This window comes from Herpailurus yagouaroundi, unplaced genomic scaffold (assembly GCF_014898765.1).
Source record: "Herpailurus yagouaroundi ecotype Mexico unplaced genomic scaffold, PumYag 196, whole genome shotgun sequence".
Taxonomy (NCBI): Eukaryota; Metazoa; Chordata; class Mammalia; order Carnivora; family Felidae; genus Herpailurus; species Herpailurus yagouaroundi.
Genome location: NW_024412427.1, coordinates 8,415,692 through 8,441,103, shown reverse-complemented (window position 1 = coordinate 8,441,103; position 25,412 = coordinate 8,415,692). Strand labels below are relative to the sequence as shown.

General features: G+C 44.0%; 1 protein-coding gene across 1 annotated transcript in view; it reads left to right on the top strand.

Annotated features, from left to right (window-relative positions):
- The window catches only part of CTNNBL1 (catenin beta like 1), a 161,999-nt gene that overhangs the window by 89,705 nt on the left and 46,882 nt on the right, over nucleotides 1-25,412 (top strand). Inside the window, exon 11 of the mRNA XM_040447091.1 lies at nucleotides 9,812-9,993. Within this exon, the coding sequence (XP_040303025.1) occupies nucleotides 9,812-9,993 (182 nt within the window). The remainder of the gene's footprint in view (nucleotides 1-9,811; nucleotides 9,994-25,412) is intronic.

Here is a 25,412-nt window from a genome sequence, read left to right as displayed (position 1 = left end):
TCCAAGCAGCTAGTTGGGCTCATGGCATGTGTTTCCCTGTCTCAGGAATCACTGTCTTGGTGCTACCTGATGTCAAGTGTCCAAAAACCGTTGTTTTATGTTTTGTCCTTTGTTTTGGGCGTGAGAGGAGATATAAATTTAGTCCCTGTTACTCCATCTTGGCCCAAAGTGGAAGGCAAGAGCATATTATATATTTTAAAAAATACTCTCTGACGTACACTTTCATACTATTTAGTGCTAGTGGACAGTAATACAATTAACTTTTACATATTGATCTTACATTAAGCAACTTTGCTATGTCACGTATCAGTCCAATTTTGTTGCAGTAACAACTCTGAAGCCTCAAGGACTTTCAGTGACAGATGTTTACTTTTCACTCCCGATACATCCATCCCTGGCCATCTGAAGCTCTGCTTCACGTCTTTATTTTGGGATTCATGCTAAAGGAACAGTGTTCAGTGGGATGTGACTTTCTTGTGGCAGAGAGGAAAGACTGACTAATGCAATAAATCTTAAAACTTCTCCTCCAAAGGCACATATGTTACTTACACTTACATTTTATTGGCCACAAAGTCACATGGCCAACCTTGATGTCTATAGTGGGCGGAGGGATGTATAAGCAGTGATATGTTTGAGTTAGCTCATATAAGGTCATGAAAGCTGACTATACATCTCTCTTTCCAATACCATGTTTAGTGGTATCGCATTGGTAACTTGAAATCAGCTATGGTGGGAGTATTTATACCATGTAAGTAGGAAAATACAACAAATCAGCACTTTTTTCCTGGGGAGCTAGTTGTTAAACCTTTAGTAGCAAACCTCTGGCTGTTTGCCTCTTTTAGGGAGTAGAAAGTTAATAGGTGGGAACAAGATTATTTTCTATCACATTTCATTTTAGTGTGTGTGTGTGTGTGTGTGTGTGTGTGTGTGTGTGTGTGTGTGTTTTAATAGCTATGGGGTGCCTGAGTTGCTCGGTGGGTTAAGCGTCCAACTTTTGATTTCGGCTCAGGCCATGATCTCACAGTTTGTGAGTTTGAGCCCTGTGTCTCTCTCTGTTTTCCTCTCTCTCTCTCTCAAAAGTAAATAAACAGTTTTTAAAAAAATTACTAGCTATGACTTCTAATGCAGTGTTGAATAGGAAGGAGCAGTGATCAAGGGTAAACTTGTCTTACTCCTGCTGTTAAAAGGAATATATTTTATTGAGTATAATGTTTGTTTTGAGTTTTGGGGGGGATAGCATTTATCAGATTAAGGAAATTTATTCTCTTTCTGATGTCACAGATCTTATATAATTGATCAATCAGTTTTATCAAATGCTTTTTCTGCATTTATTGAGATGGTTTTTTTAATGCTAATAGAGGGAAAATGAATGGGTTTTCTGATGTTGAACTAACCTTGCATTCCTGGAAGAGGCCCATCTTTTTTTAATGTTCTCTAGGATTCTGTATTTTATTTAGGAATTTTATATCTATACCTGAGTGAGATTGGCCTGTAAGTTTACTCTCAGGAAGGTTTTGGTGTCAGAGGTTGTTTTTTGTTTGTTTGAGCTTTATTAAATGAGCTGAATAATGTTCCTTATTTTTCTGTGTTCTGTAGGAGTTTAAATAATACTGGAATTATTTCCCTCTTGAATGTTTGGTAGAACTTGCTAGTGATTGCTTCTGGACTTTAAGTTTTCTTTGAGAGAAGATTTAAACGACTGATTCAGTTTTCTGAATGCTTATAGACCCATTCAGGTTTTCTTACTTTGTTGAGTCATTTGGGGGAATTCATATTTTTCTAGGAGTTTGTCCATTTCACCTGTTTTCCAAGTTTTTGGCATGCAGTTTTTCCTTCTGTTGTCTTAATAGCTGCTGTACCTGTAGTTTTTTCCCCTTTAGTTCATTCCTGTTATTGTTTTTTGTGTGTGTGCCTTTTCTCTCTCTCTCTCTTTTTTTTTTTTTTTTTTTGATCACTCTTGCCACAGTTTTGTCAATTTTACTCATCTTTTTGAAGAACCAGATTTGAGCTTTGTTGACCCTCTTTATTGGGGGTTGGCAACTAAGGCCTGTGGAACAAATCTGGCTGAGGTCTGTTTTTCTGTGACCAGCAAGCTAAGAATGGTTTTCATATCTTTAAAGTGTCGTATATATTTTTAGACACACACAAACACCCAGAAAAAGATGCTACAGAAACCATAATGGCCCATGAAACCTATAGTATTTTCTGTCTGGCCCTTTCCCGAAAGTTTGTCAGCCTGTGCTCTTTAGAGCCCTAGGTTTTGGTCATTGATTGTTCATCTTACTTTACCGTCAGCTCTGCTGTGAGTGGTTTCTCTGCATAACTGGCCCACCATAGTGCTACAAACCAAAATCTTAACCTCTGTTTCCCACATATTTGTTTTGTTTTCTGGCACAGGCAGTCAAGCAGTGGTTGGTACCAGCAGTTTATGAAAAATGGATGGGAACTGAAATGGAAAATTGTAAAGACTGTGTCCAGAACATAGAAGACCACCCTTATTCTATTTTAGTGGTAGAATATCTCAGCATCTCCCAGAGCACCAGTTCTTTGGCACTATAGTTTGAGAGCAACTATGAATTTAGTTACCTTGATCTCACGGTCTAATTCATAGAAATCCTGGATCCTGGAAAGTGATCTTCTATTTTGGGAGCTAAAAGGAAGTGAACTTTAGCATGTGTATTGTAAAGCGAATAATAGTGATTTCATATGGCATTATCCAAGTTTCTTGCGGGATTAGTTTGTGGTTCACAGTATCTTTTAAAGACTGCCTGTCACCTCTCTTTTTTCCCCCCCATTCATCAGTCTCTTGGTTAGGGAGGGAGTGGAGTTCACAACTCTTTTACTTGTCCTGCAAGTAACTTTCCTCCAAGGTTGGATCCCTTTTATCTGCACCCTTTCCGGGTAGTCTTATTCATGCCATGGCTTTAGACACTGCCCATAGATTTAATAATTCTTCCACGTTTCCCCCTATTTTTAGTATCATTCCTGGACTTCAGACCTGTAAGTTTGAGCTGGACATCACTGCCATGTTTCACAGGTACCTCAGGTTCAATCTGAATTCAGTCCTTTTCCCTCCTAATCTGTTAGTACTTTGCCCTTTTTACCCATCTCTGCCTCTGGTGTGTTTCACCCCTTTCTTCTGTGCCCGCCCCGCCACACCGAATACCACACCGAATCCCTCCCGATCCAGTGTGGCAAGTGTAATCTAACACACATTTTGCTGCCGCCCCTCTTGCTGTTTGTACTGCAGCCACACCATGCCCCGCTTCTCCAAATGGTCCATGCTTACTCGTGTCTTTGCGCGTGCTGTTGTTTCCTGCTGCTTGAAATCCCCTCTCCCTTTTTGCGTGTCTGGGAAGGACATCCAGTGAAGCTCGGTTCAGGCATCATCTCCTTTGTGAGGCCTCCCCCACTCAGACACAGTCAGCCCTCCTTCCCGCATTCGTATTCTATTTTGTAGAATAAAACCTCCACTGTGGTGCTTGGCTTTTTCTCACTATACCCGTTGTCTGCCTGTCTGTGTCACCTGTGAACTGAGTGCCTCACAAACGTGAGCTGGGCCTGCCTCTGTGTCCTCAACTTCTATCTGGCGCCTGTTAGGCACCCCAGAAATATCTGATGAAAGAATAAATGAACAGAAAAAAGTATACTCAGAATGAATGTTCATTGCAAAAGCGTTCTTGTATAATGAAGAAGAACAAGCTAATTAAAACAACAGTGGAAACTTCCCTCTCCCCATCCCTTCCTCCTCATCAGAAGCTTCACTTTGGCAGAATGAGGAGCGTAGATGACTCTGTCATTTCCCACAACCACCCACTTTTACAGAGGCTAACCTTCACTTTGGTCCTGGCGTGATCGACAACCTGATGAACCCAGACAAGACTAAGATAAACTACTTGTCCTCCAGTAGAATAAATATTTCAAATAAAGTCAACCCAAGAAAGTCAGGCCAAACAGCTATTGATTGCTAAAAGCCTGAACTTAAGCCCAATGAATATTCCAAAGTTCACCTCCATGCAGCTTGCCTAAATGGTGATCAATATGCAATTACTGCCCCCTTTAAACGTGTCTCACACTGCCTATGTGAAGAAGGCTTTTACTTTTTAAATCTTTTGTTTGTTGAATTTGCTTAGGCAGGAAAAAAGAGCGAGGCTTGGCCGAATCAGAGTTTTTTACCTTTAGTATTTCCACCAATTCTGTGTTATTTGTGAAATGGTTTAAATGTATGCTGCGTGGTAACTGAAGGTGCCCTGGAACATGACCATCATTCATTTCGAGAGGCCTTTTCCTGAGTGACTGAACAATGAGGATGTTATATCTCAGTTTCCTAATTTCTGCTCACATCATTATCTGCCCTAGTCATGACCTTTGCAGATTCAGTTTGTAAAGTAGGGTGCTTAAGTACAGCTACAGTGAAAACAAATATATTATTTGTCTCGTTTCCTGATAGACTTAGCTTGATGCAGAAAACCCTTTCCTGCTGAATTTGGAACCTTGCTTACTCTGCTCCTGATACTTAAGATTTCATGTCTCACAAACGTGCCTTTTTTATGGTACTCAGAGCTCTTTGTCATTTTTCACTTAGCTTGTCGTGGGCTCCCGACTGACCTCCCTGCCTCCAAGCTCTGTCGCTCCAGTCCCTTCATCACACTGCTGCCAGAGTAAGCTTGCTAGAGTGTATCCATCCAGTGTCCTCGTTTTCGACATCTCATGGCTTCTCAACATCTATGGCATGGAGCCCAGGGGCCCGGCAGCACATCTAGGGCCTGTCACGACCTCCGCCTGCCTCCCCTTCGTCCTTTTCCAACCCAGGTCATTCACAGCTACCTCTGGTCCCCTACGTGGCGCGCTCTTACTGCCTACCGTCCCTTCGCGCATGCTCTTTACGCACACTGCCCCCGGTGGCGCCGCACGCCCTTCTCTGCCTGGCAGATGCTCGTTCTTCAGACTCCGTTCAGATGTTACTGTCCATTTGACACTTTCACTGACTTCTCCCAGATAAAGTTAATTATCTCCACCTTTCACCTCCTTGGACTTAGTTTCTATTGCTTTGGGCTTTTGAAATTACTTTTATGTAACTGTCCTTACATTGCTTAAAGACAGGGAGTGTATAATTCCTGGCAGCTAGTGTCGTGCCCGCTGCGTGAAGGCACGTGCTCAGTGGTAGCCATTTTTTTTCTTTTAAACTCAGTAGTTGTGTTGAATGTCACTTGTGAGTATCTGTGGGTTGTTTTGATTAATTCTGTGGCCAGGGGAATAAAGGTACTGTATTCACAGTACATCCTTGGTCTTTTGAGGTAGGCACCAAGTAAGATGTCTAGCTGTCTTGGTTTGCCTGGGACTGAGAGGTTTCCCAGGCTGTGGTACGTTCAATGCTAGAAATGGAACAGCCTCAGGTAAGCCAGGATGGGCCAGCACCAAGGGGCTCTGTCAACAAGCTTTTTACCTCTTCTCCTTTTCTTAACTCATCAGGACCCAATTTGGGCTGGCTAGTCTGACCTAGGATAAGCGTGCCTCGTCATCTTTAGCACTTAAATAATGAGATGTCTTAATAGTGTTTCCTCTGCAAAAGACTATCAACGAGAAGTTATTTCCGATTCCTTTAAGGGAGGTTATTTCCAATTTCTTTTCTTTGGCTTTCAGGTGAGAAACTGGGTGAAGGGCTTTGGGCCCTTTTTGGTCAGGCCTTGCCTCCTCTTGCCTGACAGTGACCTTGCTCCATCTGTCCATTCTCCCCTTTTATATCTTTAGTATCCTCATCACCATTGGCTTCTTGACACCCTAAAAATATGACTGAATTGTCCATATTCTTCAAAATATAATTTTGAAAAATTTTTACCCTTGTTTTCTCCTCAAGCTGATGGACTTTCTTCTCCAGGCTTTACTAGGAGTAACCCACAGTCACCCGTCTTAACTTTTTCACCTGCTTTCAAATATTTACATATATGTCTGTTTTTTCCTATACTCCCCCAGATGTACCTAATCTCTCTCTCCCTCTAAAGTAACTAACACATAATAGTCTCAGAACAAACATGATTGAATTTGATCTGCTTAACTCCTAGAACCAGTTCTTTACTTGGAGGCCTTATTGTGCCATACAAGACAAGGTGGCATGGCCTTTGATATGGCCCATGTTTTCCCCTCAGATCTAAGCTAGGAATACTGTTCCTTTATGCTTCAAAAATGCCAGTCTTCTGTCTGTTCTCTGACCATGCCGGCCCATTTCCACCTTAGGGATTTTGCACCTGTTGTTCCTTCTGCCTTTAATGTTTTGCCCCTAAAATGTTCCAGACCAATTCATGTCAACACTCAGATCTCAATATAAATGTTCCCCTAAAGAGGCTTTCTGCAGTGACCTAACTCAAAGTATCCTCTCCATTCATTCATTCTTTTACATTGCATTATTTCCATCACACCTAACACTATCAAGTGCCTCGATTTTCCGTATGTCTCCTGCAGTAAGAGTGTAAGCTCCATGAGGACTGAGACTTGGTCTATCGTAGTCACATGAGAGGTATCCAATAAATGTTTGTAGATCAAATGGGGAAAAGGTTATTTGCAAACTTATACTTTTGCCTGATTATTTCATATTAATTTAGTCTCCCTAAATAGATTTACATGTTTTTGAAAGCAGAAGCCATGTCTTAATTTTTGTTTTTCTCCTGTGTCTTCCACAGTACTAAGTGCTCAGTAAATATTGAATATTGGATTGGCTGGTTGATTTACTTGGTTGATTACCAAGATATGAAATGACTGACTTGTTCCTCTCTATCTCATAGAGTGTTAAAGAAAACACTGGAAGGTTATAGAAAATTATACTCCTTAGAGAACTATTTGCAAGAGCAGTAGACAGTGGCATAATTATTTTATGACCTTTGGACTTGAGGGAGAAAATCACTTGTATTTTTTTCTTGAAAATAATTTAACTTTTGTAATTCTCAAAGTAATGCATGTTAATTAAGAAACACGAAAAACATGGGGCGCCTGGGTGGCTCAGTCGGTTGAGCGTCCGACTTTGGCTCAGGTTGTGATCTCGTGGTCCGTGAGTTCTAGTCCCGCATCAGGCTCTGTTATGACAGCTCAGAGCCTGGAGCCTGCTTTGGATTCTGTGTTTCCGTCTCTCTCTGCCCCTTCCCTGCTCATGCTCTGTCTCTCTCTGTCTCTCAAAAATGAATAAACGTTAAAAAAAAAAATTTTTTTTTAAATTAAAGAAACACGAAAAACAGGAAAGGGAATAATAAGATGCAAAAAGCATTTGACAAAACCCAACATCTTTCATGATAAAAATACCTAAACTAGGAATAGAAGGGAATTTCTCCAACCTTTGATATAGAGCAGCTACAAAAAATCCACAGCTAACATCACAGTGAATGCTAAAAGACTGGATGCTTTCCCCCTAAGATCAGCAACAAGACACCACTTCACCACTTACATTCAACATTGTACTGGAGGTTCTAGCCAGGGCAATTAGGCAAGGAAATGAAATAAAAGGCATCCAGATTGGAAAGGAGGAAGTAAAACTCTCTCTGTTTACAAAGGATGTTCTCTTGTCTGTAGACAATCCTAAAGAATCCACCAAAAAATTATCAGGACTAATAAGTGAGTTCAGCAAGGTTGCAGGATAATATAAAGATTAATTTACAAAAATCAGTTGTACACTCGCAATGAGCAATCTGAAAGTGAAACTGTGAAGATACTTCCATTTACAATAGCATCAAGAGTATGATACCTAGGAACAAATTTAACAAGAGAAGTGCGTGCAAAATTTATACCCTGAAAACTACAAAACATTGTTGAAAGGAATTAAGGAAGAGCTAAGAAATGAAAGATTGCAGTACTCCCCCAAAAGTTATATGGATTCAGCACAATCCCTATCAAAATGCCAGCTGACATCATTGTAGAAATTGATAAGCTGATCCTTACATTCATATGGAGTTGATCGCAAGGGACCGAGAATAGCCAAACAGTCTTGAGACAAGAACAATGTAGGATTCCCAATTTTAAAACTTACTACAAAGCAGTGGTAATCAAGACAGTGTGTTACTGACATAAATTGACAGAATATAATTCGGAATCCAAAAATAAAACTGTGTCTGGGGTCAGCTGATTTGCAATAAGAATGCCAAAAACCTGGAACGGGGAAAGAATAGTCTTCAACAAATGGTGCTGGCACCATTGGATGTCCACATGCAGATGAAGTTGTATCATTACTTCACACTACATACAAAAATTAACAGAAAACGAGTCAAAGAACTAAATATCAGAACTTAAACTATTAAACCCTTAAATGCAAACATAGGTATAAATCCTCATGCTATCGAATCAGCTCTGACACCAAAAGTGCAGGCAACAACAACAAAACAGGTAAGTTGGACATCCTCAAAATTGAGAACCTGTGTCCTTCGGAGGATACCATCAAGAAAGTTGAAAAGGCAGCCCCTAGAAAAAAGAAAATATTTACGAATCATATATCTGTTAAGGGACTTGTATCTCCAGAACAAAGAGCTCTTGCAACTAAATAATAAAGATAATTAAGCTAATTTTAAAATGGCCAAAGGATCTGAATAGACATTTCTCTGAAGAAGGTACACAAATTCCGAGTAAGCACATGAAAAGATGCTGACAGCATTAGTTATCAGGGAAACGCAAATTAAAACCACAATGAGGTAGGTACCATCTCTCACCCAATGAGGATGGCTGGCACCAACAAGTCAGCTGACGAGTGTTGGTGAGGATGTGGAGAAGTCAGAACATTTACACACTGCTGGTGCGAATGTCAAATGGTGTAGCCAGTGTGGAAATAAGTCTGATGGTTCCTCAGAAGGTTAAACGTAGAGTTAACCATATGCCCCAGCAACTCTGCTGCTTGGTTTACATGCACTCAAGTGTAATGAAACATATGTCCACTCAAAAACTTGTACATGACTATTTTAGCAGCGCTATTCATAATAGCCAAAAGGTATAAACACATCAAATGTTCATCAGTGGATGAACAGATAGACAAATTGTGGCGTATCCATGCAATGGTCTATTCAGCTACAGAAAAGAATGAAATACTGACACACGCTAGAGCACGGATGAATCTTGAAAACGTCGTGCTGAGGGAAAGAAGCCAGTTACAAAAGGCCACCTATTGTACGATACCATTTACTTGAAATGTCCAGAATAGGCAAAACCGTAGAGACAGAATGTAGGTCAGTGGTTGCTAGGGTGGGATGGGGAGAGTAGGGGGGTGACAGCTAAAGAGTAGGGGATTTCTTGTCGGGATAATAAAAATGTTCTTTAATTGACTGTAGTGATAAGTTGCACGTATCTGTGAATATACTAAAATTCAATGAATTGTGCATTTTAAATAGGTGAATTGTATGGTAGGTGAAGTACATTTTGATAAAGCTGTTAAAAAGAAAGAAAAAGGAATAATGTGATTCATAATCCCACCACCCTGAAATAACCTCTGTTAGCATTTTGATCTATGTCTTTCTAGTCTTTTTTAATGCATATTTCTCACATAATTGAGGTAATGCCTCATATAGAATTTTGAGTATTACCTTTTGTGCTTATCATTCTGACCATAAGAACTCGTTCATTCTATTATAGACTTTCCTAATTATTAACAAGTGTGTAATATTCTGTGTAGATCTACCATTACGCAATAATTTTCTCATTGGTGGACATTCAAGTTGTTTTGTTTTTTTCTTTCTTTCTTTTTTCCCCCTTTATAATGGGTACTGCAGTATATCCGCCCCCCACCCCCTTTTTTTCTGAGACTAGAACATCCCCATGCCTTATGTGAAACCTCTTTTGTTCCCAGAGAAAAGAAGATCTCCCGGAGCAGTGCCCTGAAAGTGCTGGACCATGCCATGATCGGACCCGAGGGTACAGACAATTGTCATAAGTTCGTTGATATTCTTGGCTTACGGACCATCTTTCCCCTCTTTATGAAATCTCCCAGGAAGATCAAGAAAGTGGGAACCACCGAGAAGGAGCACGAAGGTAGGGTGCCCTGGAGAAGTCAGCCTACTTCCGGTGCGTTAGGATGCACCTAAGGAACGGGGCAAATGAGAGCTACTGTGAAACGCTGAGACGTGCAGTTGAGGAGCGGACTCGTAGGCAGAAGAGCGCTAGCTTTTTCTTTTCGTCCTATTTTCTCTGCATGGAAACACAACCCAGAGACCCCAGATCACCCGTGGCCTCTGTTGCATGGGTTCTCTGCTTCCTTAAATCCTAGCGGTTCCATTTCCTTCTGGCCTATTAATAAGTCTGGGCGTGAGGGTTTTGTTTTCTTCACTATAATTTGTAGCGAGGTGTCTCTCTGATGGAAGACCCTTTTGAAAAGAGTAATGAGGTGGCAACACATGTCACCGCCAGAGTGGTGCTTTCATGTATTTCTGTATTAAAGTATGATTCAGCCAACATCAGGAATTGCCGAAATAAACTATTTACAGCCCAGGTTCCCCTTTTTATGTTTCTCCTCCCTGATGATGCACACTCCCAGCAAAATGCTGCCGTGAATTGCGATGCTGTAACCAGAGTAGTTACTGCTCGGCCAATCTCTTCCTGCTATTGTCTAGTGGCTGCTGCATCCCTCCCCCCAGTAAATAGCCGCAGTGCAATCTGGAAGGCCAGGAATTTATGAGCATTGACAGTTCTGCTGGAGACTAACAGACACTTACACTGGGGAATTTACATGGTTGGATGGTCGTTTTAAAGTGTGGGGAGGGGGCTGGGAGGGGGCAGAGGAGCTGGTGTGGGTGAGAGAGGAGCAAAACCGGAGCTGATTGGCCAGTTTAGTTGTCTTGTCGGAAGTTAACACTTGTCCTGTGGTCCGGGGGATTTTTTTGTCAGCGATTGGTAGATTTGTGGTGACTGACTACGGGATCTTTTGTACTCCTCACCCTCCCGGCTAGAAAGCTTGCGAGTCCCTGTCTGTCCCTTCTCAAGTGGACTTTGCGCAGTCCCTTCCAACTCGGAGTGGCTAAAGGGAAGGTGACACGAGTCCCTTCAGTGGTCACTTCCAGCCGCAGCGGTGTCTTCTCTGATCACATCAGCTCTCCAGAGACAACAGAAAGCCTGGCGGGAGTGGATCTGGCAGGGCAGGGAACGGGACTAGAGATCTGAGAACCAGGAGGGAGTTTGGCTCACCTCCTGTCAGTTGTTGGCCAAACACCAGCTGTGAACACGTTAACCCCGCCGCCAGTCTGTTTTCTTTCCTCCATGGGAAGTCAGCAGAATGAGGCCCCGGGAGAGGGGGAGTGGGTTGTTCCGGAGATCTAAGAGACAAAGTTTTGCAGTCAGTCACCATTCGTTGAACACCTCCCACGTTTCTGGCACTGCTGTGTGAGGGCTCTCTTATTTAGGCCTCACAACCCACGTAGTAGATCTGGTTTTTTAGATAGGAACCGGCCCGTGCTTCTACAGCTCACTGGCTGTGTGACTTCAGACCTTTTACTTAACTTGTCTGGACTGCATTTTCCCTTCTGGTCTATAAAATGAGGAAAGCAGACTAGTGAGCCGGAAGCTCTTCTGTCTGTGGCGTGAGATTCTGAGGCACAGGCTCTAGTTGTCAGGGCTTTGTCCTGTGATCCAGGAAGCTCCTCAGGAACTGTGCTGTGGCTGACCTGCTGGCTTCTGTGGAGACACCTGATGCTGCATCTTGAGCATGCTTGAAGAAGGGGTGGGACAAGAGCCCTTAGCAGGCTCTTGCTCTGTGTGCATGGTCCTGAGGAGAGGAAAAGCGACAGATTCAGTGAGCAGCTGTTTTCCTTCGGAAAAATGTGCCCAGTGGCGTGCCGGTGACAGTACATTTGCTTTAGAGTACCCGCATTAGAAATTTGATAACATTATATTAGCGAGGGCAATGGCTTGGTAAGACAGCTCCTGGAAGGCATGTTTGGACTGTAATGGCTGGTGAGGATGAACTCTGCTTTCTGAATACACCAGCACCCAGAGGGAAGAAGTGAGTCCCGGGGAGAAAATGCAGGCCTGGGCCCCCTCCCGGCCCCTCCCGCCCCTGCCAGCTGCCGCTGCGCTTGGCACACTGGCCCTCGAGCCTTGATGCGAGTGTGAGAACGGAGGCGGAGCAGGACAGGGGCACATCGTGCAAGGTTTCTTTGTCCTGTCCTGTCCTCCGGGCTCTTGTCCCTGTGCCGGCCCTCCCGATGCAAGTGGACCGGGTCTGTGTGGTCAGCTAGAGCACAGCAGCCTCAGACCGCCAGGCCCAGCTCATTCTTGCCCCCAGGCTTCTGCGGTCCTCTTCCCTCCGCAACTGTTTTCTCTGGCCTGCCTGCCTGGATACCTTTTAGTCACCCTTCAGGTCCTTAGTTTTGATGTCACCTTTTCTCGGGGAAGCATTTGATGAGCCCCGAGACTGGAACCGAGCCTCCTACTGCATGGAGTCTTGGTCCTAGGACTTTGCCTTCGTAGCCCTAAGATTATGGAACCATTGGCCTTGTCAGCTCTGGGTGCCAGGGCTCAGCCCGGTGCTCAGCGTGTGGTGGATGCGCAGTAGATGTTTACTGCCCGCATGAATGAACAACCACTTCTCTAAAGGACTGATCCCTAAGAACAAACATGGAGTTTGGGGCTCTGCTTACCTTAGAACCCGGCAAGGTGGAAGTCAGCACAGTTAACTTCAGCAGGTTGATGGTCAGTCATACACCTGGTGAGTGGTCTTTCACCCACCTTGTTTGGAAGTAAAAACAAACGGGTTGCTAGCCACGGTTTTGCTTTGTTTCATTGGTTTTGAAATTATGGCAGAAGCCCCCCTGTAGTGCCATGCCTGCCCTTAAGAGCCACGTCTGAAATCAAATAAAGGAAACCTCCTTTAAAATGGAGTGAGGAGGCCAGAAGGGGGAGCTCTCACACCCCCATCGGTCCTCCTCAGCTGAGACCCCAACAGGAAGAGACCTATCTTGCACTCCCCACAGGAAGAAGCCTGTGCGTTGTGACTACCCCAGCGGGAGGAAGAAGGATTTTCTCCTTGCCCAGCAACAGCCCAGTCAGTGAAAAGCCACTACACTTCAAAGTCCCATTTTATTCTGGTGGACTTTTGGTTTATAACAGCCCCTCAGAACCCCCTCTACCCCCATAAAAGAGCGTTCCTCTCCTTTGTTCTCTGGACTCGCCTATAGTTTTGCCGTAGCTTGAATGACTTGAATTGCAATTCTCTATTCCCGGGTAAACCCATTTTTTCTGGTGAAAAACTGACAGTTTTATTTTTAACATTAACACGTGTTATGGATAGAACGTCCTTATATAAGTGAGGCCACCCTATGACAAGCTTCTTTTGGTAATCCGGCAACTCCTCTAATTAAGCACTACAGGCTGGGAATCCGCTGGAGGGCTGCCCTGCACTCTTCCCTTTATGGTCAAACCCCAGGGACTTGTCACATGCGAGCGTTAACGGCTGTAACTCATCCTGGTCCAGTCTCCTCACTTGGCACCTCTCAGCACCTCCCCAGACTCTTAGGGCAGCAGCAGAGCCTGGTGTGGTACAGATGGAGCCACTGCCTATCACCCACGTGACCTTTCTAAACTCTCTGAGCCTTCGTTGCCCTGTCTGTGAAATACTAGACCTACCACATGGGGTGGTTGTGAGGGTCAGGTGAGGTGACACATAGACTTAGCATAGACCCCAGGATAGCGTAGGCTTGTTATTAAGGAGTTTAAGTTCTCACCTCGACCAAACCTGTCTCCGGTTCTGCCTTGGTCCACGCACCCATCCTCCTAAGAGGTCAGTGGGGAGCCAGGCTGCTGACATCTGGCTGGGGCAGGTACGGAGAGTGAGGAGGAGTGGATTTTACTGGGGCAGGGGGACTCGTGATGAGCCTGTCCGGCATCAGGATGTGCTCCATAGTGGGTGGCATAAAACCAGCTGTGTTCCCCAAGCCGATGGAAGGGGCTGAGAGAGGAGAATCTCTAGATTAAGGTGACTCTAGAGAGGAGGGAAGAAGCAAAACCACCCTTAAGCCCTAGAATTGCTGGTAATTTAGTTCCGCTTCTGTGAGTTGGGCTGGAGAAGGACAAGAATTATTGTAATTGAAATCCTTTCAGGTTTGCATAATAAAACCTTCAGAAATAGATCAGGGGAGGCACTTAGCTTGGGGGGTTGGGTTGGAAAGAAAAAATTTGCCCTTGGGTATAATAGCATGATTGGCTGCCCCCTTGGTTTTATAAGGATTAGCACGGCATGCGTAGTCTCCTTGGTATTAACTGCTTCGGAGTGGGAGGGAAGAAGAAAAGAGCTGGGATCCAGAAATGGCATTTGACCTTTACTTCTTGTCTCTTTTAAAATTCTTATTAAAATAGGTCCAATTTCCCTTGTATTGCTTCATTAGGTAGGTGAGCTATTGAGTTTGTAGCAGTTCTAGTTAATTGCGCTGTTTTAACATGCTTCCCCTGGAGGCTGTTAGGAGCTCTAAGGGGGTGAGCTGCGAAGCAGTGTGTAGGTGTGTGGTGTGCGTGCTGGGCAGAGGCACACGTTCTACCTCGTCAAAAGCGACAGCGCTTGCTAACAGGTCAGTGCTTTAAAGAATACTTTTCTGTCATCTGCAAAGAATTGTAAGTGACGCTGGTGGACCCCACACATCAGGAAGTGTGTGGTGGCCTGGTGCTTCTCGGACTCCCAACTAGCGAGGAAATGCGGACCAGGGCTCCTGCCACCTGCCGGCGCTGGAAGAGGGGAATGGCGAAACTTTTCCTCTGGTCAGAGGACAATGGAGTTTGGCCAGCGTCAGTGAAAAAGACACATTTTTAATGCCTCCATGGTAGGCCATGGCAATGACATGGCATCGTTCGAGGCCGCTTTGTATCGGGGCTCCTGCTATGTTCAAAATTTAACAAAGACAGGAGCAAAATCCTGAGGGAGGCTGCTCTTCCCTGGTGTTCATCTCATCCTTTTCCGTGGCTTGTTCCTGTCCCTCAGGTGTTCATTTTTGCATGGATCGGTGGTGTCTTCCCCCAGTGTGTGTGTGTGTGTCTGTGTGTGTGTCTGTGTGTGTGTCTGTGTGTGTGTCTGCGTTTTGCTGTACATACTCTCCTTGATTTCAACTACTTTCTACGGCTTTAAACTACATCTTTTTGCCGTTGATCCCCAAATCTTCAACGTCTCTCCCAAGCTCTAGTCAGCCCAGCTAATTAACCAGCAGACAACTCCATCAGACAGGCCATCTCAGCTCATTCAAACCCATACTCAGTCTTTCCATTGCCCAAGGCTCTTCTCCTTTTCTTGTCCCAGTAATGGTCACGGCACCACCTTCCACCCTGCCACCCAAGGCAGAGATCCATGCGCCATACTTAACTCTCATAGTCCCCACATGTAATTGATCATAAGTCCTATAAACTCTGCCTTATTCAGTTCTGGTTCCACTGATTCTGCCCTCATCACCTCTGCTAGCTATCACTGCAGCCTCAATAAGTCTCTCTGCCTTAGACTTTCAGCCCTCCTGTCCTCTCAGAGTCTATCTTGCGTGCCACCACCCAAGTGAGAAAGACACCCTCAGTCCTCAACTGTAAATTTACAGTTTACAGAAGGGGGAAATAATCCTGGGGAGCAAAGCAATTGCACATGTATTTACCAAAAAATCATCTCAGCAAGTACAAAAACATACCAAACAAGAATTACTTCATTATTAAAGGGAACAGGAGAACAGGAATGCTTAGCGAGGAAGGCACTTCTGGTGGAAGGGAGATGAGGGCATAGTCTAAAACAGAGGCACTGGTGGGGCGCCTGGGTGGCGCAGTTGGTTAAGCGTCCGACTTCAGCCAGGTCACGATCTCACAGTCTGTGAGTTCGAGCCCCGCGTCGGGCTCTGGGCTGATGGCTCAGAGCCTGGAGCCTGTTTCCGATTCTGTGTCTCCCTCTCTCTCTGCCCCTCCCCCATTCATGCTCTGTCTCTCTCTGTCCCAAAAATAAATAAACGTTGAAAAAAAAAATTTTTTTTTTAAATAAATAAATAAAAAATAAAAAAATAAATAAAACAGAGGCACTGGGATTTCAGCCTTCCAGTTTGTTATTACCTATATCCAGCATCTGTAGGAGTGTCTACACATCTGAACACGTTTGAGACTTAACAGCTGCCCCACGAAGGTTGGTGTTATTTCTCATTCTGAAAATGAGGAAATTATAAGACTCAAGGAAATCATGACTTCAAGTCTTTTTTTTTTTTTTTTTTAATTTTTTTTTTTCAACGTTTATTTATTTTTGGGACAGAGAGAGACAGAGCATGAATGGGGGAGGAGCAGAGAGAGGGAGACACAGAATCTGAAACAGGCTCCAGGCTCTGAGCTGTCAGCACAGAGCCCGACGCGGGGCTCGAACTCACGGACCGCGAGATCGTGACCTGGCTGAAGTCGGACGCTTAACCGACTGCGCCACCCAGGCGCCCCATGACTTCAAGTCTTATAATGGGTAAGTGTCTAAACTAAGACAGACCTCAGCTTCTGATCACAAATCTCACACTCATTTCACGAAGTCATGCCATCGGTATTTGCTCTTCTGGATCTAGGCTAGCTTGCTCTTCTCTGGGTTGCTTTGCTTGGTGAAATGAGAAACTAGATCAGAAGCCCTTGGTTCTAATCTTGGTGCTTTGCCCCAGGACAGGTCATTGTGATGGTGGGGACTCTTACTTATCCTTTCGAATGGTACAAGCAATTAGGAGCAAATGGCAAAATGACGCCATGAGATCATGTCTAGTCATTTTTAGTGCCTGTCACGGGGCTCGCTCATGGGAGGTGCTTAGTATATATTGGTTGAATGAATAAATGAATTTATTTAACACCAGTGTAGCATTAGCCATCAACAGGATTGAGGCATATACCAATAGTTCAGAGCATTGCAGAACTCAAAGGATTCTTCCCATGTTAACCAATTTATGGTTCTCCCCCAAGGCCACTCAGCCTCTGTCCCATAGTAGTGTTTAAAACATATTTGCAGGGCACCTTGGTGTCTCAGTAGGTTAAGCATACGACTCTTGATTTCGACTCAGGTCATGATCTCATGGTTCATGAGTTCGAGCCTCGTGTTGGACTCTGTGTTGACAGCATGGAGCCTGCTTGGGATCCTCTCTTCCCCTCTCTCTCTGCCCCCCCCCCATTCTCATTCTCTCTCTCTCTCTCTCTCTCTCAAAATAAATAAATAAATAAACTTAAAAAAATAAAAACATATTTGCTTATTCATCTGTGAGAATAGGGTTAATGCCGACCTCCTTGGGTTAGTGTGAGAACTACCACTGTGAGATGGGCTGGCTTATGCAGGTCTGCCATAGTGCGGGTGCTTGAGAAATGTTAGCTTATTCTAGATTATTATTTTAATAAGGACCCCGGACATTATACTGTACTAATACTTGTTACACTCGAGGTTGTAGAAGCCTAGAGGAAGACGCATTCTAGGGATTCTGGGAACGCTTAAGAGAAGAGATGGTAATCACTGAATTCTACTCCCAAAACCAATATTGCACTATATGTTAGCTAAAATTTAAATTTTAAAAAAAGAGAGAGAAGCGATGGCATTTGAGTGTTCCTTGAAAGATACATAGTATTTCTTTCTTACACCAGTAAGGGGAGTGGCAGAGGGGACAGTGGGCGCTGAGGCATATATAGCTAGTTATTGTGATGTGAGTGATTAAGAATATGGGCTTTGGATTAAGACCGGACTTATGTTGGTATCTCAGTCTTGTCATTTACTGGCTGTGTGACTTCAGGAAAGCTGCTTAACCTCTCTGAGCCTGTATTTCCTCAATTGTGAAATTGGGATGATACTGGAATCTATCTCATAAGGGTGCTGTGAGAGGATTATGAAATTATATGAAATATGAAATATTATATGAAATAATACAGATCAAGTGCTCAGCAGTGTCTGCTTCCTTAATATTAGTGGCTGGGGTGAAGATGGGTTTCCTGCTTATGTCCCTTTTCTTAAAGTATCTTCCTAAAGAAATGTTGTCCCTCCCCAAATCTGCCATTCGTAGAGGTAGACTGTAAGCATGTCAATCCTATGTGGAATGTAAGACAAAAACCTGCCCCAGAGAGGACATACCAGGAGCCCCATGTCCGCACGTCTCCATATCGTCTGTAAACAGAGAAGTCAAAGATCCCCCCCGCCTTTTTGTGTTCCCCAAGCTTGAAAATTACAAAGGGTTGCTTATAGTGGTCAGAACAATGAGCAAGTGAAGAGCAAACGGTATTTAATTTTAAGAATAGCATTAAGTCATGTACTAACAGGCACTTTATGTTAAACAAGGATGGAAATGTCTTGCTGTTGTTTTTGTTGCTATTTGAAAACCTCATAATTGAACAGTTTCTGGATCAATTCCTTTTCTCTCCCTCCAGCTGCTTGTCTCATTCCTGACCTCAGATGACAAAATGTGGGGATGCTGAAATAAGCAATGTGTTTGGGTTCTTCTCATCAGGCTCGAGGGGATGATTTTGTGTGTTGCACATCTGGTTTGCTAACTGGTTCCAGTCATATTAAGGATTTACCCACAGGCCTTTCCCAACTAGAGCACAACATACTTGTTTGCCGGCGAGGAAGACCGTGAAACAAGATTTATTTGCCATCCAGAAACTGCTCTTTTGTGGGGAGGAAGAGGGAATATAGGCTCATGGCCAGCTCACATTTATTGGGCATCTACTGATAGACTCGGGGCTTTACACGTGTACATACTTTATGAATTAGGCATTTTAATCTTCTTTTTAGAGATGAGTCTTAGAGTTTAATTATCAAATGCCTTTAGTAAGTAAATGACAAAAGCAGAATTTGAGCCCAAGTCTTCTTCCAAAGCTCCTTCCCAGCCCACACCAAGGTGGCTCCAGTGGTCTTCTGGTTGACATCCAGAGGCAGCACAGAGCAGGGGAGGGAGGATTGTCTTTGGAGGCAAAAAGACCTGGCTTCAAATCCCAGCTCCACCCCCAAACTAGCAGGTAGCCCTGAGCAAGTTATCCTCTTTGGATTTTGAGTTCCTCTTCAATCAACAAGCCTGGTAAAACCTTTCTCAGAGAATGGTGTGAAGAATGATGACCATGAGCATCCTACCTAGCCTGGCACGTGACAGTTTCATAAATGATAATATAGCTACTGCATAGTCTCCTTTCAAAAACAGTCATCTCTGCCTCTTGCAGTTTTCATGTATACATGTAGGATGCCAATTAGTTAGCTTTTGTGGGTGAAGCCCAGTTGTGGATAGGGACTACATGTGTGGACAGGCTGGGTCATAAAAAGAGCTACCAAAGAGGTAGGACAGCCACTGTTTATCACAATGGCCTATTAACCTGGACCCTCAGTTAGAATCCTGATTATGCTAGCCCTGGTAAAATACACCACCTCTCGAATGAGGTATCGGACCCTTCTATTTCAGTTTGGCTCACATGTAGAGGGTCTGTTTCTATGGATAAGAGCCCTAAAGGTAGGTCAGTGAGGCTTCGTTCATTCTTTTGTTAACAAACCACTAGCCCTTGCTTTGTGCCAGACTTGGTGCTGTGGAGGGAAAGTGAACAAGCTCCCAGCTCAGCCAGGGGGGAGACCTAGAAACCTGTATTTATATGACAGGGTAAAAGGTGAGGCAAGCGTGAGGCACCGTGGGAGCAGGGGGCAGGGGCTTCCCATCTGTCCTGGGTGGTGAGGGAGCGAGTGGAGATTAAAAACCGCTCCGCCTCAGATACGTGGCTCTTGAGCCAACCTTGGGTAGGAGCTAGCCAGGTGAAGGAATGTCAAGTGAGAAAAGTAGTGTGTATAAAATAAAAGTTGGAAGGGACAGATTGCAGAGAGCCTTAAACCTAGCTGCCGAGAAGAATCATCTGGAACCTTGTTTAAGACGTAATCTCCTGGGGGCACCTTCTCAGACTTTCGGGTTCCACTGGTCTGCATAATGTCGGCAGAGCTGTATTTTTATCAGCCTTCCCAGGAGTACCCTCCCAGGGCAGTCTGGCACCAGCCCTCGGTGAGAAGCACCTAGAACTGGAGATTAGGTGGTTAAGCAGAAGCCAGACCGTGAAGCATCCTTCAGAGCTGTTGTGAGGCCTGACTTAGCTAATCTCTGTACAAGGCTCAGGACAGTAGCTGGCACACGGTAATGAGCATTCATTGATGTTGGTAGGTATTGTTGTTCTCATTTTATTCTGTTATACTAAGAAACAGACTCTCCCAAAGTTTTACAGCTCATAGATATGGTAGTAATTTGAGTTATTTTGACTATCTCAGCTAATTTGGCACAAATTCAGTTTTGCTATTGAGGGCCTGAGTGGAGAGGATGAAGGAGAAGCATTTAATCACTCCTGGTTTTCTTTTGTGGTTTGCATTTTGCCAGGTAGAAACTTGGTTTTTTAGTTGGCAGTATTAGCTGAATTCTTACTTTGGATATAGAATTTTCCACCAGTACATTTATTATTTTGTCAGTATAACTCTGTTAGTTTTCATTTATAATCTTGATTAAATTTTATAGAAATAGTTGAGTATGCAATGCATCTCCTTTATAGAAGTAAGACAAATACCAGGAACGTAGAAGCAACAGTGGGGACAGAGCCAAACCTTTTTAGGCTATTTCTCCGGCATTTTTAGGTGGTCCCAAAATGAGGAAGTAACTTAGGGTCCAGGCAGCAACTGTGGGCCCTGGTTTATTAAAATTCAACATATCTTTATTGGATGTGCTTCTTAATGTTATCATTTGGGGGCAAGTCTTGTTTTGAGTACTCTGGAAGGTTTTTACATTCATTATCTCATTTTACCTTGTGCCCACAATAACCCTACGAAACGTGTGCTATTAGCCACATTTTACAGGTGGGAACACTGAGGCTTACAGAAGTTGTCTTGAAGAATCTCAAAGCTAGTACATGGCCTTTACTAGGATTTTTCTGTGGCTTCTGAAAATTGAGTCATGAGTAAGCAGTGCTCTGCTCCTTCTTTCAAACATGAATCAGGGCTGCTCACCCATAGTAGCAGGCCTCACTTAAACTGCTCGCTGTCTTTTCCTGTTCCGTTTCTAGAAGTCCTCAGTAGTCCTGGCCCCAGTACTGCATAAATAACCTCCGTCTCCTGGTCCCCAACGTTTTGCCCTGCCACACTTTACTCCCCTCTTCCTGGCTTCTAACTTTGAGTGTTATCTCCATAACGATAGCCTCCTCTCTCCTCGTGGCCTCTCAGACCTGAAGCTCAGCACAGCTTAAGCCTTCAGTTTCTGTTCCTCAGCATTCCCGACTGCTTACCTTGAAGTTGCCTGCCTTTAGACACTTGACTCAGCTCCAGTCTATTTGCTCCTCCTGTTGGGCCCCTTTTGAGAATGAGACATAAATCTGTAGTTTTTGACCCCCTCTGATCAGTATCACTCAAAGAGCTTTAACAAAATACACATGCCTGGGCCCCACTTGCAGAATTTTTGAGGACTGGGACTTGGAGCATCTGTATTTTTTAAAAAGCCCCAGCGCCTGTTGCTCAGCTAGTGCTGAGAACCCCTGGCCGGGATGTTCGGAGTACAAGCGTAGATAAGCATCCTCTTCGCTTTCTCTCTGTGCCAAGAGAAGATTCTTGACGTGGTAGGTCTCAGGGGGAGGCTTGTTAAAAATGGCTTTGTTGTTGTTTTGGAGTATGAATAAAATAACCTGACGTAGAAAATTCATGCATCGTGGAAAGGGTGGAGGGAAAGTAAAAATCACCCCAGTCTCACCACCCAGAGTTAATTACTGGACACATCACGGACACCATCCATTCAAACACCCGTGTTAGGGGAAGGGCGGTGTGTATGTGTATATAAGTTTGCATAAATGGAATCATGGTGTATATGCTATTTTGTAACCTGTTTTTACTCGGTCTTGGCATATTTGGGCATATTTGTCAGGGTGAGTCTTTTAATATAGTTAGGAAGCTAGACTGTATTTGTAGAAGGCAGGCTAGATTTCAGGTTACGTGATCAGGTTGTAGAGGTGATCGTTTGGAAAGGTAAGCTGTGCTTTGTGGTGAGTGTGGCTCTTCCAAGGATGGTGAACTGCTGGGACTTCAGGTTGGTGAGGAAATGAGGTGCAGACTGAAGGCTAACGGCATCTGAGTTCACTTGGCTACAGTGTAAGGGGCGGTCGAGAGGCCTTTCAAATGGTATTTTGTTTTTAATGTGTGACTATTTGAATGTGTTAGACATGTTGGCACCCAGCAGTAGGTATAATGTGGAAGGGGATAAACTGAAAATAAACTTGTATACATTTCACTGCTCCTGAAGAATACAATTACATGTGTGAGATGTTTGTTAGTGTCCACCTTCCGGACTCCTGTGTTATTGGTTGTGATTTTGATAAGCAGCAGCTTGCAGGTTGCTGGGGAAATGCTCTGTGTATTTAATCATGTTGCATTCTTACTTGGTTTTTGTTGTTGTTGTTGTTTGTTTTGTTTTGTTTTTTTATGGTAAGAAAATGTCTTTGGCTTTTATAGTCAGATTGATTTTGCTTGTGGGTGTCCAGATGCTGATGAGCTGTAATTAGCATAAGAAGGAGGTTGGAAAGATGTCGAACATTCTTTTCTGGTAGCCAAACAAAGGATCCCCAAACAGAAATTATTCTCAGGTATGAGGTCCTGGAGTAGCAGCTCTTTTCTCTTTTAGGTGTGGGTCTATTAAAAGATAGGAGTGTTGGCGGGGAAGATCACTGCTGGGGATGGGGCTGGTGAGTCTTGCCGTGAAGCATCATGGGGGCGATTTTCTACAGCCGAGTGCCTCTGTGAGCATAGTAACTTTAAATCCCTTAAGTAGCCTATTAGAAAGGGGCCCTGGGCTGGGTTCGGGAGATTTGGATTTGTGTTTCTTCTGTAACGCAGGCTCAGGCCCTGTGACTTGGGTTAAGTCATTTGCCCCCCTCTGCACCTCAGTTTCCCCAGCTTTAAGAAGGAAGCAATAACATTTCAGTGTGTGAGAACTGGATAAGATAACGTATGGGGGAAGTGCTTTGTATACCATAAAATTAAGCCGTGAATAGTGTGTGATGGTGGGTATTACATGGTCTTTCCCTGGTCTCCTACGTGCCTTACATTTTTTCCTTTTAACACTTTTCTCCCTTGTCCCTGGTTCCAAAATAGAAGAAAAGGATTGTTAATTTGTTCCCTATTTGCTGCAGGGTTACCATAAAATAAATTAAGCGTATCGTTTTGATAATCGCTAAAAAATATGCCTACAACTTTCTTAAATGTATTGATTACTAATAAATCATGTCTCTGTTAAGTACGCCTTCTGGCTGGCAAACTTGTGGAATAACAATGTTTGCTAGCCTTTGTAACAGGCTGATTCTCCTGAGACGTGTCAGCTAGTGTGAGGTTACCACTGCCGAAGATGGCCGCAGCAGGGTCATACTTAATGGAGTATCTGCTGTGTTCCCGTATATGTGTGATGTCAGTACTCCTCCCATCAGCCCCGTGTTGGGTACCATTAGCCTGTTCTATTACTGAGGAAACAGCCCCAAAGAAGTTAAGTACTTTTTCAAATCAGGCACATGGTTTAAAATCAGAGTCTGCTGGAACCCAGAGCCCACGTTCTTGATTCTGCACCTCAGCTGCCCACAGAGACATCTGAAAACCAGAAAGCTAAATGACTTCTAATCACCAAAGCAACAATCCAGTAACTTTAGTTATTTCTAAAAATAAAATAGGAAAAGTTATAATACGGGCAGGGCAGGGCAGAAAGGTCTGTTACCAAGTTTTTTTGTATTTGGTACATGGGATGTGAATTTCTTCTCTTTTTTTTTTTTTTTTTTGTTTTATTTTGTTTTATTTTGTTTTGTTTTAGGGGCAGGTGTATTTGGTAATGTGGGATGTGAGGTTTTTTTATGACTTTAACCTAAATTTTTGAAATAATGAACCTCGTTATAATACAGTTTTTTCTCTATATTAAGTTACATATTTTAAGTTCATTTATTTTAAGAGAGTGCATACTGAGTGCAAGTGGGGGAGGGGCAGAGGGAGAGAATCCGAAGCAGGCTCAGTGCTGTCAGCACAGAGCCCAATACAGGGCTGTATCTCATGACTGTTAAATCATGACCTGAAGCTGAAATCAGGAGTCCGAGGCTTAACTGACTGAGCCCCCCTGGGGCGCCCCTAGATGTGTTTTTTTGAACTGTAAACTTGGCATGGTTCTTAATAGCAGAATAGTAGGAAAAGCACAGCCTTATAGAAAGAACATGCAGACTTGAGTTCAAGTCCCAGCTTACACTAGTTGTGTAACTAAATTTGGTGTTTGAGATGCAGTTTCCAGTGTGGTGAAGGGGGGGTTCCCCAGGGCAACAAGCAATTCTTGGAGACCCCCAAGAATTCAGCGCAATTTCGACACTCTCTACCCACAGATAGCTTCACATTCCACAGGTCGGGGGCTCAGTCAGTCGTACAAGACTACCCCCTCTTCAGATGCAATTTGCAAGCCTACGTTATTACCTGTACTTGTGACCAAGTGGCTATAAAATCACAGGTTCCCAAGACCCCCTCCTGAGGTTCGGTGAATTTGTTAAAACAGTTCACAAAACTCAGAGGAACATTGTACTTACTAGGTTACCAGTTAATTATCAAAGGATGAGTCAGGAACTGCCAGATGGAAAAGCTGCAGGAGGCGGGGAAGGGGTAGGGGAAGGGTCGCGGTGCCCTCTCCAGCCGCCACTCTCCCAGCGCCTCCGTGAGTTCACCAGCCCGGAAGTTCTCCAAACCCTGTCCTTTCGGGTGTTTAGGGAGGCTTCATGGTACAGTCGTGCTGGATTCAATCATTGGCCCTTAGAGACTGATTCAACCAGTGGCCCCTCTTCCCTCCCAGGAGATCTGGGGGTGGGACTGAAAATTACAACCGGCTAATCACGTGTTGGTTTTCCTGGCAACCAGCCTTCGTCCTTTGGCACACTGGAAGTTACCTAATTAACAAAAGATACCTTTATGGCTGTCGCTTCACTTGGAAAATTCCAAGAGTTCAGGAGTTCTGTGACAGAAAGGGGGGCAAAGACCAAATATATGTATCTTATTATAAATCACAGTATCACACATTACCTTAGCATATTAATTACCTTCATTGATCCCACATTCCTCATCTTTAACAGTGCTCCTCAGGATTTATACTGCAGACGAATCACCTGGGGATCTTTTAAAATGCGGATTCTGCTTTCAGTTGGTCTGGGGTGAGGGCTGAAATCATGTATTTCTTACCAGCTCCCAGGGGATGCTGCTACTGGTGGTCCTCTGACTACACTTTTGAGTAGCAGGGATCCATAAAATGGGGTATTATCTGCCTCTCTGATTGTGGCATGTAGTAAGTAGGTGCTTGACAAATGTTAGCCATCTTTGTGGGGCTTAATTGGGTGGGGGCCGGCGGGACAGGCTGTAAAAGAGAAAGTTTACTGAATATACTGCGAGGGAACAGTGGGCAGGACAGTAAAGGAGAGACTGTCTGCCAGGAGGCAGCAGTGAGGGGCTA